The sequence below is a fragment of the Rana temporaria genome, chromosome 2, assembly GCF_905171775.1.
Source record: "Rana temporaria chromosome 2, aRanTem1.1, whole genome shotgun sequence".
NCBI classification, from domain to species: Eukaryota; Metazoa; Chordata; class Amphibia; order Anura; family Ranidae; genus Rana; species Rana temporaria.
The window spans coordinates 345,562,923-345,580,466 of NC_053490.1; the positions used below are offsets into that span (position 1 = coordinate 345,562,923).

Sequence of the window (17,544 nt, forward strand, 5' to 3'; positions counted from 1 at the left end):
TTAGGGTTAACTTTTTTTTTTATTGTTTATAAAAACATAACAAACAAACGCTATACAGGTGTATTATCCTAGCGAACATCGCTTCAGTCAAAGTGCAATACAATACTCAGGTATACAGGTAAACCTTGTGAAACAGCATACAGAAAATATCATCACAAAGCACAATCTACCCTAGTCAGGGCCTAGGCACTGGCAGTTCTGGAAGCATAGTATCCCTATAAAGAGCTGAACCCTAGGGGGCAGGTGGTATGGTACTCTGAGTTAACCCAGGAGTCCCATATTTTGGAGAACTTTTTGGGCAATCCTCTCGCTTCGTATGTTAACTTATATAGTGGTATCGATTGTTTGACAATGGTAAGCCAAAGCTTTATATTTTGGTGTGGACTGGGATTTCCAGTGCATGGTAATCGTTTTTTTTTGGTGTAAAATAGCACTTTGCGTATTGTACATTTTTGGATAAATCTTCATCATCAATGTATCCCAGTAAACATCTAAGAGGATTGCAAATATTAGGAATCTCAGCTACGGAGCTGATGAAGGCAGTAACATCCGACCAGAACTTCCTTATCGGAGCACATTCCCACATCAGATGGAAGAATGTTCCACATCGAGTGCATAAAAGAGTGGATAATCTCTTTAATCTATATAACAAACATGGTGTAAAATAGGATCTATACAATAGTTTGGTCTGGATCACCTTGTCCCTTGAGGAAATGACGGAGGTCACCTGCAGGGGAAGAATCTCCCCCCAGATCTCCTCCGTCAATTCAGGTATATCTGTTCAGTGGTGGTAAGCCTAGTGGTCGTGGAGTGTAGTAGAGTCTTATAGTACATTGAAACTATTATGTTGTGGGAGGGGTCAGTCAGTAAGTTTTCCAGTGGGGAAGTTTGCATCTCTATATTTCGTAGTCCGAATTGAGTAGCAGAGGTATGTCGTATCTGTAGCTATTGGAAGTAGGCCGTGTGTGGGAGTCCAAAGTCTCTCTGGAATTCCGCAAAGGAACGGAACGTATTGTCTGTAAATAAGTGTGATATTGTTTTTACCCCTTTCTTAAACCAGTATCCCCCATCAGTTCTCTGATGAAATTCCGGTAGGCTTGGGTTTGCCCATAGCGGGGCATTGGGAGAATATATAGCTGGGGTACTGGGTGGTAACAATTCAGAAACTTTAAAGATCCACAGGGTCATTGCCAGAACAGTAGCCCCTTCCCTCCTCCTAAGTGACAGACGGTGTATTAGGTTCTGGAGAGATTCATATGAGGTGAGGATCGCCGCCTCTAAGGCAGCAGCTGCATTGTTGGCCTCAGGATGAAACCACCAATGGGCATGCGCCAGTTGCGAGGCAATATAGTACCAGGCCCCCCTCTGAAGTAGGCAGCTGTAAAGTTTGCTTAGCGATTCTCACCGCCCCTCCACACGAAATTGGTGATTATGGAGTCTATCTCTTTAAATTTTGCTTTGGTTATATATATTGGTGAATTGCTCAGGACGTATAGGAATCGAGGGAGATGGATCATTTTGAAAATATTTATTCTTCCTAACAGTGTGAGAGGGAGATTGTTCCATGTTTTCAAGGTAATTTTTTATCTACTGATAAGGGGGTCTAAATTGATCTTGGCATAGGAGGAGACAGGGAGTTTTATCAAGACCCCGAGATAACGAAAAGTGTGAACTATTTGCAGTGGGCACGCGGGGGGCAGTGTTATGGGTGTCTCCTGGTCAATCTGAAACAGAAGGAACTTGTCCCAATTTACCCGTAAACCCTGAAAAGTGGCCAAACCGTCGGATAATCTCCAGCAGGGCTGGGAGTAATGACCGGGGGTCCTCCAGATATATCAGCATATCGTCCACGTATAAGGACACTTTTTCCTCCAGACCCCCAATCGTCAGTCCCTTAACCTCCCCACTGGACCTTATCAGTGATGCTAGGGGCTCTATCGCTAACAGGAGAGGTGATAGCGGACACCCCTGTCTGGTGCCCATCTTTATGGGAAAGGCATCTGATATGCACTTTTAACTGTGGGAATTTATATAGACAAGTGTGTGCCTTTCCAATCCTGTCCAATGAACTGAATTTATTACAGGTGGACTCCAATCAAGTTGTAGAAACCTCTCAAAGATGATCAGTGGAAACTGATGCACCTGAGCTCAATTTTGAGTGTTATGAAAAAGGCTGTGAATACTTATGTACTGTACATGTGATATGTTGGTCTTAGACCCCTTTCACACTGGGTCGCTTTTCAGGTGCTAAAATGCTAAAAATGGCACCTGCAAAGCGACCTGAAACAGCCGCTGCTGTGTCTCCAGTGTTAAAGCCCTGAGGACTTTCACACTGGAGCGGTGTGCTAGCAGGATGGTAAAAGTCCTGCTAGCAGCGTCTTTGGAGCGGTGTGTGTACCGCTCCTTCACCACTCCTGCCCATTGAATTCACTGAGGTACTTTGCGGTGGTTTTAACCCTTTCTCACCCGCTAGCGGGGGCTAAAAGCATCACACTAACGCCCGAATAGCGCCGCAAAATTGACAGTAAAGCCCTGCTAAAAATAGCCACCCCAGTGTGAAAGAGGCCTTATTCCAAAATGGATTAAATTCATTGTTTTCCTCAATATTCTACAAACCATGCCCCATAATAACTTGAAAGAAGTTTGTTTGAAATCTTTGCAAATTTATACAAAAAAAACGCATGAAAAATGTGAAGTGCTGTGAATACTTTCTGGATACACTGTATGTTCCCTCTATCCAGCAAATGGGCTTTGCTTTGCTAGTGTTGATTAAAAGACCATATAGAAGTGTTGGATGTTATCGGCTTGATCTTGCTATGAAAGATTGATGCTTGAGAACACTTTATAAGTAAATCTAGAATTACTGTTAAGTCCTGGTATATGCCACCTGAACTCTGTCTGACATGAGCCTGTAGTATTGTATATTAATAATCTAAAATGTTAATTTATCCAAATGTTTTCTGTTTGAATGATGTTCGTGTTTTTTTTTGTTTACTTTGCTCACTGCCAGAAGTTCATCCTCTATTGGGAGTGAAGGGGGACAGTAAATCCAAGAAGAAGCAGTCAGGACGGCCTAAAGGAGCTAAAGGTAAAGAGAAAGACTCTCAATTTAATCCGAAAACCTGCAAGGGTGACAGGGGCATGTCTCTGGAGGCTGCAATGAAAGGCAAAGCTCAGAATGAGCTGCCACAAGTACTGACAGGTAAGGGCAGTACTAATCAGTGCAGATATCACTTCTGCTTCCTGTGCCCCTGGCTTCACGCAGATGTTGTTCCCTCGCACACTGCTCTTAAACCATTCAACGTAGATGGGCACCCGTGTATGACTTTAGAAGATCATGGGGGGGAAAAAAAGCACAATTATTTCAGTATTTTTTGGGAAACTTACAAGTTGCTGTATTTATTGGTGTATACCACTCACTTTTTTACCCTATAAATAGAGGGTAAACTGCGCCAGCATGTTATTTGCAGGGGGCCGTGGAAAGTTTTTTCCCTGAAACTTCCCTCTTAAAGGTGCGTGTTATATGCCAATAAATACAGTATTTTCAATGGAATAATGGATATTTCCTTCATGTAAATACCATATAAATGCTGTAAATAATATTAGTCTGGCCTTTGGGAATTTGGATTAAAACAATTAATGCAATTTTTAAGCAAAAGCAGCAATGTCTGTTCTTTTTCAAACATGCTTACATGCATTATAATGTCAGTAAGCAGATAGTGGCTTAATGCCCACACTGTTTGGTTTAAGACTAGTACCATCTTTGTTTTGCTTACCGCAGTGATCATTTCTCTGTGTAAATTGCAAGATCCCTTTTTGCTTTGAATTTGTTTTTGCCTTTACAAAAAAGTACTTGTTGAATTAATGCTAAGCGAAAGCAGATATGTATTTCTTTGCTTACATGGATTCATGCCAATAATCAGAAAGTGTTTGGCTTAAGACTAGTACTGGATAATGTACTTGTTTATGCAGTACAATGTTTTTATAATAGCTGATAGTTTTTATTTATGTCTGTTCTGTCTATTTGACTATATATTACTCTATTTGACTGCAGGGATCAAAGAAGCATACATGGTACTTTTCAGGTGTTGGGGAGTCCAAGGAGGCACCATTGGATCAAATGCCTAAGTTTTACAAAGGGCTTTAACTTCTCCCCAAAAATCTTAGTTGTCTGTGAATTCGGCACATTAAATTAGATGGCACTGCTACTCCTAACAGACAGAAGAGCAGCGCTTCTAGTAGGGGCGGTGACTGGAATGCAAGGAGGTCTAGACAGTTTGTAATCAGGGATTTTATAATCAAAAGGACTGATAGAATAATTTTGTTGCCAGGATCAACTTGACCAAATGATTTGCTGTCTCCCTGGTGCCAGGTTCAGAATGTACTGGTATAGGGTGATAAATTAATGAAAATGCTTGGGCATGACCCAGCTGTATTGGTCCATGATGGAACCAAATACGGAATACATGGAAGACGGTAAATCCTTAAGAATCAATTAAAAAATTAAGCTGCAAGTTAAAAGGAAGGACCTCCAAGGTTATATTCTCTAGGATATTTCCTGTGTCATGCACAACACAAGAAGCTTAGAGAACTGAATACATGGCTCAAGACTTGGTGCAAGAAAGATGTAAGTTTGTAGAGCACTAGGCTGACTTTGCATTGGGTACTAAATGGAAGGGGGTCTAATGTGCGAGGAAGGTTTTTGTGAAGGCTGGTATTTAAACTAGGATTGAAGGGGAAGTTATAATTAGAATCTAGTGGAGCAGACAAATTTAGTCAGGGGTCAAACACTGATGGTGGAATGGGGGGAGGGTTATGGCAGGTGAGAAGTTACAAACAACCATTGGCAATTTGTAGTACTAAAAAAGCTATGATTTATTTGGTGTTGCTGAATCTTAACTCCATTCTTCACATGATTGGGCTACTGATATTCCTGGCTAAAGGAAAAGGTGGCAGTGTCTGTCTGTGAGAAGTGATCTCAAAGTGAATGTCAAAGTGGACCTTGCTGCAGAAGCGCGTGATGATGCTGAAGCATTATGGGTGTGGGTTTTTTTCAAAGTTAATTATTGAAGCTTTTTACTGGCCACCCAGTGTTAATGAGGAGGTGGCGCTTCAGCTCCTTAGAAATTTATTGTTTTATTTTTTAATTTAAAAAAGTGAATTTTTTCCAAAAAAAGTGCGCTTGTAAGACCGCTGCGCAAATACGGTGTGACAAAAAGTATTGCAATGACTGCCATTTTATTCTCTAGGGTGTTAGAAAAAAAATATATATAATGTTTGGGGGTTTTAAGTAATTTTCTAGCAAAAAAAAAATGGTTTTGTCTCGTAAACACCAACTCTGAAACACAGGCCCAGGGCTAAAGTGGTTAAGAAACACTGCTTTGATGGACTATTTTAATTAATTGTGCACACTGGAAAACTGACTTTTGATATACTTTTTCACTTTTTGTGGGTAGAAAATTAGAATATAGGGTAATGTAGAGAGAGCGCTGTAATTATATGGTTTACTTAATGTCAGAATTGGCCTGGACTGGAGGCAGTTTAAAGAACAAATGGAAATGCTTTAAGTTGACTTGTGTGCAAACACACTGCAAAAAACCTTCCCATAGGCAACAAATTTAAAAGACTAAAAATAAAACCTATGTGGTTCACGTCCAAAGTTAAAATGGCTATATATAGTAAGAAAAGAGCATTTAAAATATAAAAATGAAGAAACGATATTATCGTTTAACAGTTACAAATAAGATAGGTTGCAAAAGAGAGTAGGATAAACCTAAAAAAAAATCCCTAAATATATTAATAGTAAAAAGGTCAGGTCTGCTCTTCACCAACATTCAGACTCAACACCTTAACGTGGGAACGCGGGCTGTGGCCTCGTTAGACGTGGAAAGGCCTTCGACACGGTGGAGTGGCCCTTCCTGTGGGAAACTTTGCGCAGGGTGGGCTTTCCCCTACTCTTTATCAAGTGGCTCCAGGTGATATACAGGGCCCCCGCTTCCTCCGTGCGCCTGGGTGGTGGACTATCCGTCCCCTTCAGGCTCTTCAGGGGAACTAGACAGGGTTGCCCTCTTTCTCCGGCCCTATTTGCCCTTGCCATTGAACCGGTGGCGGAAGCTCTCCGCACCTCACCGCATATTAAGGGTCTCTGGGTGGGTTTGCTGGAGGAGAGGGTGGCCCTGTATGCAGACGACATGTTACTCTTCCTTAACGACGTGGGTCCCTCGCTGCGGGGTGCACTGACTGTTCTTGACAGGTTTGCCTCGGTCACTGGACTCAAGGTGAATTGGTCCAAGTCTCTGCTCTTTCCGATTGACCAAGCGGCCAGGTCCACCTCCCTGCCTGACAGCCCCCTTTGCTGGGTCAGCTCTTTTAAATATTTAGGAGTGCATGTCTCTGCCTCGGCTTCTGAGTTTATTTCGCTGAATCTGTCCCCGGTGCTGCTAGAGGCCCAATCCAAGCTTAAGGCATGGAGCAATCTCCCTCTGTCTGTTTGGGAAAGGGTGAATCTTATTAAGATGAAGATTGTCCCTAAGCTTACTTGCCTCTTCCGCCATTCCCCGCAGTGGGTGCCCAAGTCCTTCTTTCGAAAGCTGAACCAAATTTTCTCCTCTTTCATTTGGGGACCCTCCCCGCCCAGGTACCGACTAACAACACTAATGAGGCCGCGGGCGCAGGGTGGCATGGCATTTCCGGACTGCTATAAATACTACCTGGCCACACAGTTGGTGACTGCGGCTTGGTGGTTGCGGCCGGACGGGACGAACGCTTCCATTGCGCTGGAGGCTTCGGTGGTCGGCTCGCTGGAGGCCCTCCAACTTTTGCTTTTCCGGGGCCCCCGTGCTCCATACCCCTTGACCCCCTCCATGCTTACCACCCTGCGGGCGTGGCAAACTGGTCTGGCCATTGAAAAATGTAAACCCTCTGAAATTTCCCCCAATGCCCCAAGTTGGCTCAATCCTAGCCTTTCCCACTTCTATAAACTATTGGACCCCTTTGCATGGTCGAAGTTTGGCATCAAACTTGTCTCGCACATTGTTTCACAGAACACATTGATACCCTTCGCTGAGCTATTTTCCATGTTTAACTTGCCCCACCCGGCACTTCAGATACCACCAGCTATCGCATGCTTTCACAGCACAGTTCCCGCTGTCGTCTTGCATCGTGGCCCAGTCGGAGTTGGAGAGAACACTTAGGTTTAACTGTGAAGTAAAGCCCACCTCGCGTTTGTACTCATACCTACTCTTTGTGTCTCTTCCCCCTCTTGATGTGCTGCGATCCAGATGGCAGGGTGACATCCCCACATTGGACGCGGACGACTGGGATGATGTCTGGGATCTCCCTTTTCGCTCACTTGTCTCCATTCGAGACAGGTTGGTACATTATAAGATGGTTCACAGAGCATACTTTACCCCGCACAGACTCCACAAGATGAACCCTGCACATTCCCCGGAGTGTTGGAGGTGTGGCGCCTCCCCAGGCGAATTCTCCCACATTTTATGCTGTGCCCTGAGGTGAAACAGTACTGGGAGTCAGTGCTGGACACGATTGATAACGTTGCGGTGGTCCGGCTGCCACTGGCGATGGAGGTGTGCCTCTTGGGAATAATTGAGAACATTGTCCCGAACTACGCAAAACGCATTTTGGTCAGCCTGTTGCTTTTTTATGCACGTAAAAATATTGCTATGCACTGGAAGAAGCCCACCAGCCTTCCCCTGTACAGAGACACATATGTCAATCGTGGCTGCCCACTGAAGTACGACAAGGTTTGGCGTGCTTGGCTGGCGGAGTCAGAGACTGCTGGTTGAAATGTAATGCCTAGAGCAGTGTTTCTCAACTCCAGTCCTCAGGGCGCACCAACAGGTCATGTTTTCAGGATTTCCCTCAGATGAAACTGCTGTGGTAATTACTAAGGCAGTGAAACTGATAAAATCACCTGTGCAAAATAATGGAAAGCCTAAAAACAAGACCTGTTGGTGCGCCTTGAGGACTGGAGTTGAGAAACACTGGCCTAGAGAAGCTGACATGTTAATTGGTCCCTGTGAGTGGTATCGGCTGAGCTGCTGTATGAGCCCATTAGGGTTATAACTAGAATGAGATTGGATGCACCCTCACCCTACCCTATTGTCATTTGGTATTGCATGTTGCAGTAGTTTATTGTACTGGATATTTCGCTGTGTGTGCTGTACGCAATTGAGCTATATGTGCTTTGTTTTATGTGTGTTGTTTTCTTTGTATTATGAGAAATACCTTAATAAAAACAACTTAAAAAAAAAAAAATCAGGTCTGAGCATGTAGGCCAGGGGTCTCAAACTCAAATCACCTGAGGGCCACAAGACAAGTTTCCATATCCCATGGGGGGCCGCATGCAAACTTTCAAACTTCAAAAACAGTACTGGTGTCAGCGAACGCATTATTAACCCTGACCACTCACCATCAGGGTACAGCACATCAGGGCACAGGGCACAGCACACATGAGTGCACAGGGTACAAAGCCCAGCACATCAGGGTACAAAGCCCAGCACATCAGGGTACAGGGCACAGAGCACAGCACATAGGGGTACAGCACAACAGGCCACATCAGGGCAGGGCATATCAGGACAGGGCACATGGCACATCAGGGCACAGCACATCAGCACATGGCACATCAGGGTACAAAGCCCAGCACATCAGGGTACAGGGCACAGAGCACAGCACATAGGGGTACAGCACAACAGGCCACATCAGGGCAGGGCATATCAGGACAGGGCACATGGCACAGTGCAGGACATGGCACATCAGGGCACAGCACATGGCACATCAGGGTACAAAGCCCAGCACATCAGGGTACAGGGCACAGAGCACAGCACATAGGGGTACAGCACAACAGGCCACATCAGGGCAGGGCATATCAGGACAGGGCACATGGCACAGTGCAGGACATGGCACATCAGAGCACAGCACATCAGCACATGGCACATCAGGGTACAAAGCCCAGCACATCAGGGTACATGGGGCACATTGCACATCAGGGTACATGGGGCACAATCGGAGCACATCAGGGCACATGGGGCACATGAGAGCATATCAGGGCACAATCGGGGAACATGGGGCACACCAGGGAACATGGGGCACATGAGAGCACATCAGGGCACAGCACATCAGGACAGGGCACATGGCACATCAGGGTACAGGGCACATGAAACAGCACATCAGGGTACAAAGCCCAGCACATCAGGGTACCCCATGTACCCTGATGTGCTGGGCTTTGTACCCTGATGTGCTGTTTCATGTGCCCTGTACCCTGATGTGCCATGTGCCCTGATGTGCTGGGCTTTGTACCCTGATGTGCTGTTTCATGTGCCCTGTACCCTGATGTGCCATGTACCCTGTCCTGATGTGCTGTGCCCTGATGTGCCATGTCCTGTACCCTGATGTGCCATGTGCCCTGTCCTGATGTGCTGTGCCCCATGTTCCCTGGTTGTGCCCTGATGTGCTCTCATGTGCCCCATGGCACATCAGGGTACATGGGCCACATCAGGGCACAATCAGAGCACATGGGGCATATCAGGGCACATATGAGCACACCAGGGCACAATCAGGGCACAATCAGAGAACATGGGGCACATGAGAGCACATCAGGGCACATGGGGCACAGCACATCAGGACAGGGCACATGGCACATCAGGGTACAGGGCACAGGGTACCCTGATGTACAGAGCCCAGCACATCAGGGTACATGAGGGCACATTGCACATTTGGGTACATGGGGCACATGAGGGCACAATCAGGGCACATGGGAGCACATCAGGGCACATGGGAGCACATCAGGGCACATGGGAGCACATCAGGGCACATGGGAGCACATCAGGGCACATGGGAGCACATCAGGGCACATGGGAGCACACGAGGGCACATCAGAGCACACGAGGGCACATGAGAGCACACGAGGGCACATGAGAGCACACGAGGGCACATGAGAGCACATAAGAGCACATGAGGGCACATGAGAGCACATGAGGGCACATGAGAGCACATTGGGGGACAATCAGGGCACATGAGAGCACACCAGGGCACAGGTCAGCATTTACGTGTTGTTTTCTTCAAAGGCAGAGTAGCGCAGGAAGCGTCTGTCATAAGTTCACTTGTCTCTCATGTCACGCTGCTACTCCCCGGCAGCTCCCCCCCCCTCTCTTCTCGTCCATCTCAGATGATGTCACAAGCAAATGGGGATGGACGAGAAGAGAGGGGGGACCGCCGGGGAATAGCAGTGTGACATGAGAGACAAGTGAACTTATGACAGACGCTTCCTGCGCTACTCTTCATGCACCTCGATCTACACTTCCGCGGCACCCGCCCTGCCTGCGGGCCATTTAATACCTTCTCTTTTTCCCAGTCACCAACTCAAAATTATTTAGTAAATCAAGGGTCTCAAAGTACCGGCCCGCGGGCCATTTGCGGCCCGCGGGCCGGTACTTTGAGACCCTTGATTTACTAAATAATTTTGAGTTGGTGACTGGGAAAAAGAGAAGGTAAATGTATTAAATACCTTCTACAGCTCTGTGTATCCAAAGGAAAATGGAGGAGCTTAAGTCCTTAACCACTTAAGGACCGGACCAATATGCTGCCTAGAGACCCAAGGTGTTTTTACAGTTCGGGACTGCGTCGCTTTAACAGACAATTGCGCGGTCGTGCGACGTGGCTCCCAAACAAAATTGGCGTCCTTTTTTTCCCCACAAATAGAGCTTTCTTTTGGTGGTATTTGATCACCTCTGCGGTTTTTATTTTTTGCGCTATAAACAAAAATAGAGCGACAATTTTGAAAAAAATGCTAAATTTTTTACTTTTTGCTATAATAAATATCCCCCAAAAACATATATACATTTTTTTTTTCCTCAGTTTAGGCCGATACGTATTCTTCTACCTATTTTTGTTAAAAAAAATCGCAATAAGCGTTTATCGATTGGTTTGCGCAACATTTTTAGCGTTTACAAAATAGGGGATAGTTTTATTGCATTTTTATTAATTTTTTTTTTTTTTTACTACTAATGTCGGCGATCAGCGATTTTTTTCATGACTGCGACATTATGGCGCACACTTCGGACAATTTTGACACATTTTTGGGACCATTGTCATTTTCACAGCAAAAAATGCATTTAAATTGCATTTTTTATTGTGAAAATGACAGTTGCAGTTTGGGAGTTAACCACAGGTGGCGCTGTAGGATTTAGTGTACACTTAGTGTGTGTTTACAACTGTAGGGGGGTGTGGCTGTAGGAATGACGTCATCGATCGAGTCTCCCCTATAAAGGGGATCACTCGATCGATGCAGCGCCATAGTGAAGCACGGGGAAGCCGTGTTTACATACGGCTCTCCCCGTTCTTCAGCTCCGGGGAGCGATCGCGACGGAGCGGCTATAAACAAATTGCCGCGCCGTCGTCCGGGATCGCTCCCCGAGGAAACCTGACCCCCGCGTGTAGCGGGGGGGTCCCGATCGGACCCCCGACTCACGTCTAGGCAGGCACGTACAGGTACGTTGATGTGCCTGTCCGTGCCATTCTGCCGACGTATATCTACATGCGGTGGTCGGGAAGTGGTTAATGGTAGTAGTATTGAAATGGCTCCAAATGATCTACAGTGCTACAAAAGTGACAAAGTCCAGAAAAACAAACAAAGTAAAAGTTAATAAAGCACCTGGACCAGATGACTTAAACCCAATTTTATTTCCAAGCTATTTTCCTATTTTATAGAGCATCTGTGATAGCTGGCATGGTACTGGCGTTAGGCCAAAGTGGGTGCCTATACAGTGGGGAAAATAATAATTTGATCCCCTGCAGATTTTGTAAGTTTTTTTTTCCCATTTACAAAGAAATTAAGGGTCTATCATTTTTATCATAGGTGCATTTTAACCCTTTTGCTGCCACGTTAACAGCGGGGGGTTATACACAAAATCCGGTGGCTGCAGCCAACGGAATTGTGTGTGAAACTCCGCTGCCGCCCGATCGGTCTCACAACCCCCCCCCCCCCCCCCCGGTACCAGTGTCGCCTCCCCGCCGACGCACCCCGTCAGTACCGTCTTACCAGGCTCTGCTTGCCCATCGGCGGGCCTGGGAGCTCTTTGTGTGACCCAGAAAGCGACGTCTCTGACGTCACTTCCGGGTCAAGCTCTTGGTGGGCTAGCTCAGCCGGGAAATAATGTTTTGCAATGCGATCTGCCTGCCTGAGTACCTGTCACTTTTTGTCCACAAAAATGTAAGGTTTGGCTGTAATGTTGGGTATCTATATTTACTTGGTGCAACCTTGTCTTATATAATTTACCCAAAAATTTGGGTCATTTTTTTGTGTGCGTTTGCACTAAAATTCACATTGGTGTGTTTTTTTTACTGAGATTTTGCATTTCCTAGACATTTGCAGTAATATCCTGTGACATAAAAAAAATGGAACTACCACTATTTTATTCTCTAGAGGATCTTTTTTTTTGAAAATATATAATATTTGTGGGGTTTGTGTAATCTTCAGGCCTAAAATTATTTTTTAAACAATTATTATACAAATGTTATAATTTGAGTTGAAGTTCAGCTAATAAAATAAGCATTTGATTTCCAAGCAAAATATGACTTGGTACTTGGTGGAGAAACCCCTTGTTGGCAAGCACAGAGGTAAGACGTTTCATGTAGTTGGTGACCAGGTTTGCATACATCTTTATTTTTTTTAAAGATCTTTTCTAGATCCTTAAAGCAGAGGTTCACCCAAAAGTGAACCTCCGCTTTTCAGAAACCCTCCCCCCTCTGGTGTCACATTTGACACCTTTCAGGGGGGAGGGGGTGCAGATACCTGTATAAAACAGGTATTTGCACCACTTCCTGGTATAGACTCCCACGTGAGTCCCGTCCCTCTCCGCGTCACCCTCCCCCCGTTGTGTTCTGGGAAACACACGGCTCCCAGAACACAGTCAGCAGTTGCTGTATTTGTAGCTGCTGGATTAAAAAAAAAAATTCAGGTGAACCTCCGCTTTAAGGCTTCTTGGCTGTCGCTTGACAACTCGAAGTTTCAGCTCACTTCATACATTTTCTGTAGGATTAAAATGGATGTAAACCCTTGCATATACCCAGTGAAGAGGATAAACGGGGATGAAATAAAACTCCCTACATACGTTTTGCATGTATATCTGCTGTCTTCAGCTTTATATACTGTTTAGAATGTGCACATCATATACCAATATGACCAATGCTGGGTCCCGGGACTGCTGCGACTTCACCCAGTCTACAGCATCAGATGCTGGCATCACTACCCTGATGCTACCATGGGTCCTTGTATGGGCCCCCCCTATACCACATATTTTTACAACTTCTACATGTTGTGCTGAATTCACAGGCACTTCAATAGGTGCCACTATCGGGCTCCTACTCCCGGGACCCCCCTATATATTATCACCTATATTGTTATTAAGACTAGCAGGACATTCCTTCCTTGTGTCTCCCCCGGCTACCGCATGGGACCCTGCAGGGTTACGCCCGCTTTTTCCACCTTGGCGGGACCTGTCTAGATTTTCTCCTGAGGAAGCGGATTTTTCCGCGAAACTAGTTGAGACTGCCATAACCCTCAACCCATCGTGTTTTTCTCCTCATCGGGGGATCTTCAGTTTGGTGTTGTCATAGGTTATCATTATTTTAATTGTGTGACCTTGTCTGTTTATGTTTTGAATAAAAATTTATTTTTTGTTTTTAAATACTTATCCTCATTTGTTCATTTATGTACCTGTACCGCGATAGTCCTAATTGGCCCATTCCTTCCCCCTTGGTTCTCTGGTCTGGGGACCTTAGACCCAAAATATTTCATATGATCTCAGGATGATGGTACCTCCAATACTTGTATTCACATATCTTATCCAGAGGCTCCTACTTTAAAATGTGCACATCATGTTAGATTTTCTCTTCCTGGTTACCACTGCAGTGAAGCCTGGACATACATACTCCCGCTCCTCATGGGTAGAGACTTTCAGCTCTGTCCCTTGAATCGTTCAGGACTCTGCTAATCTATTTATAGCATCCTCCTCAACACAAAACTCCGGTGCTGTGATTGGCTGGAGCCGCGATGACGTCATTCCCACCGGCCTGCTGTCGGTCACAGCACGGCCTCCTTTAGAAACGGCATAATCGATGTTTCTAAAGTGCGCCTGCACCGTTGACATTGACGCCCGTCATTCTTGTAAATATTTCGTGGAGATTTAAGAGATATTTTGAGCACCTACAGGTAAGCCCTAATCTAGGTAAAAGTGGTTGTAAAGGGTTTACAGCCACTTTAAGGTCTAGAGACTGGCTTGCCAATCCATGACCTTAATGTGCTTTTTCTTGAGCCACTCCTTTTGTTGCTTTGACAGTATGGCAGCATTTTTCTTCCTCCAAGCATGCTGAGTCCCCCCCCCCCTCCTCGAGAAGGCACATATACATTCATGCCAATGAATATTCAAATGATTCAGAGAAGAATTAGGAGAAAGTGCTGTGGTCAGATGAGACCAAAATTGCGCTCTTTGGCGTTAACTCGACTCGCCCAGTTTGACGGAAGAAAAATGCTAACTATGACCCTATGAACACCATCTCTACAGTCAAGCACAGAGGTGGAAACATGATGCTTTGGGGCTGTTTTTCTGCTAAAGGTATAGGTTGACTTTGCCACATTGAGGGGCCAATGGATGGTGCCATGTATTGTAAAATCATGGATGAAACCTTCTTCCCTCAGCCAGAACACTGAAGATGTGTCGTGGATGACAATGATCCAAAACATACCACCAAGGCAACAAAGCAGTGGCTCTAGAAGAAGCACAGTAAGGTCATGGAGTGGCCTAGTCAGACTCCAGACCTTAATCCTGTAGAAATATTATGGAAGGAGCTGAAACTTTGCGTTGCCAGGAAACCTTAAGGATTTAGAGAAGATTTGTAAAGAAAGGGACCAAAATCCATCCTGAAATGTGTGCAACCTGGTAACCAACTACAAGAAAGGTCTTACCTCTGTGCTTGCCAACAAGGGTTTCTCCACCAACTACTAAGTCAGGATTTTCGGTTGATATTCTGTCACTATCATGTAAATAACTCATTTGATAAAAAATGATAGACCCTTCATTTCATTGTAAGTGGGCAAACTTACAAAATCTGCAGGGAATCGAATAATTATTTAAAAAGGATTTTAAGTCTTTATCAACGAACTACAGACCAGTTTGTTTTGTAACTTCTATAGTCAAGAAAATACTTGAGCAGTGGTGGCCTGTAATGCAGGGCGCAGGGGTTCTGACCTCCCCCCAATCCAAGCGTCCACCCCCCCCTAATCTACATGCCGGACGCATGGATTCCAATTTTTTTTTTTTTTTTTTATTAGGCTCTAATAGGCTTCTAAAAAGGGTGGGTTTGGGACACAGAGCATTGCCCCCGAGCACACCCACTTGTGTGACAATAGCGAGTTAATATTCAATATTGTCTTCCTGATTCTCCTCCTGGCCAATCAGGAAGCGGGTCCTGAGACCTGTCACCCGATTGGCCGAAAGGAGAGACAATCTGATTGGCCGCCGAGGGGGGAGAAGACTCACGGTGCGTGTGTTCCTGCACGCTACGGCTTACAGTCAAGCCAGCTGATCCCTATCTACCAGCAGCCACTGCTTGAGAGTTTAATAAAAGACCACATGCGATAGTTGTTTTCTGCTAGACCGCATGGATTCATAAAAAGACTGAAGTTGTCAAACAAACCGGATTTTCTTTTTTTGAGGGCGTAAGCATATACGATATGGTATGCTTGGACTTTTCAAAAGTGTTTGACACCGTTTCCCACACGCTAATGTGCAAGTTATTGTAAAGTCTCTTTAAAAAAAAAAAAAAATAACAAACATGTTATCTGCACCTCCTCTGTGCAGTTTGTTTTTCACAGAGCAGCCTGTATCCTCCTCTTCTCGTTTCCCTCTTTACTGCTCCTGGCCCCTCGAGTGCCCCTACAGCAAGCACCTGAGCCGATTCGCAGCTCTGTGTGTCTATTCAAACACAGGGCCCTGACCCGGCCCCGCCCCCTCTCTTCCCTGGTTTGCTAACTGACAATTAGCTGAAGAGTCCCGGGTGGCTAAGACACTCGTGGACATCGCTGCAGAGAGATGGGGCTCAGGTAAGTAATTAGGGGGTGCTGGGAGGCTGGTACACACAAGTTTTTTTATTTTTTTATCTTAATGCATAGAATGCATTCAGATAAAAAAAACTTCTGCCTTTACTCCTTTAAAGTGTACAGGCTTTGAAAATTCAGTTTGGTAATGCAGGGCTTGACAAATTTTTTTGAATCTAGGAGCCAGCTAAAAAATTAGAAGCCAGTTTGTGCTCTACATAAAAAAAATTGTTGCTCTACATAAAGATGGCCTAGGCCAGTGATGGCCAACCTTGGCACTCCAGATGTTTTGGAACTACATTTCCCATGATGCTCAACTACACTGCAGAGTGCATGAGCATCATGGAAAATGTAGTTCCAAAACATCTGGGGGGGCAAGTTTCACTGTCACTGGCCTAGGCTATAAGAAGATTGCCAAGACCCTGAAACTGAGCTGCAGCACGGTGGCCAAGATCAAACAGTGGTTTAACAGGACAGGTTCCACTCAGAACAAGCCTCGCCATGGTCGACCAAAGACGTTGAGTGCACATGCTCAGCGTTATACAGGTGAAACTCGAAAAAATTTGAATATCATGCAAAAATTCATTTATTTCACTAATTAAACTTAAAAGGTGAACCTAATATGAGATAGACTCATTACATGCAAAGCAAGATGGTTCAAGTCGTGATTTGTCATAATTGTGATAATTATGGCTTACAGCTCATAAAAACTCCAAATCCACAATCTCAGGAAATTAGAATATTACATACAATCCATAAAACAAGGATTGTACATAGAACAATATCAGACCTCTGAAAAGTATAAGCATGCATATGTACTGAGTACTTTGGGCCCCTTTTGCAGCACTTACTTCCGCTATGCAGCGTGGCATGGAAGCTATCAGCCTGTGGCACTGCTGAGGTGTTGGAAGACCAGGATGCTTCAATAGCGACCTTCAGCTTTTCTGCATTGTTCGGTCTCATGTCTCATCTTTCTCTTGGCAATGCCCCATAGATTCTCTATGGGGTTTAGGTCAGGCAAGTTTGCTGGCCATTCAAGCACAGTAATCCCATGGTCATTGAACCAGGTTTTGGTGCTTTTGGCAGTGTGGTCAGTTTTCGCCTTTACCACTCAGACCAAGTCTCCTATGGCTTTTGCCTTCGGCTTGGGAAGTAATACCTTGCTTAGGGACGTGTCGATAATCATGCCGAAATACTCTAGCCTTTTTTGAGGCTGCAAGGAAGATTTCTTCAGATTGAGGACCCAGCCTAGGTACTCTAAATATTCCACTGTGCTGCGCACATTGTGGTCCAAGCATGTGGTGGACTGATCTATGATCAACAGATCGTCCATGTAGGCTGTTACTGCTATGCCTCGTGCCCTTAGCCTTGCTAGGGCTGGGGCCAGTATTTTTGTGAACACTCAAGGTGCTGTAGCCAGCCCGAAAGGA

The 17,544-nt window shown here is 45.2% G+C and overlaps 1 protein-coding gene across 2 annotated transcripts in view; it reads left to right on the forward strand.

Moving 5' to 3' along the window:
- The window catches only part of RBBP5 (RB binding protein 5, histone lysine methyltransferase complex subunit), a 144,662-nt gene that overhangs the window by 116,113 nt on the left and 11,005 nt on the right, over nucleotides 1-17,544 (forward strand). Inside the window, exon 13 of one of the 2 annotated variants that reach the window (XM_040337560.1) lies at nucleotides 3,011-3,202. In XM_040337560.1, coding sequence (XP_040193494.1) covers nucleotides 3,011-3,202 — 192 coding nt within the window. The remainder of the gene's footprint in view (nucleotides 1-3,010; nucleotides 3,203-17,544) is intronic. The other variant, XM_040337561.1, reaches the window with a different exon arrangement.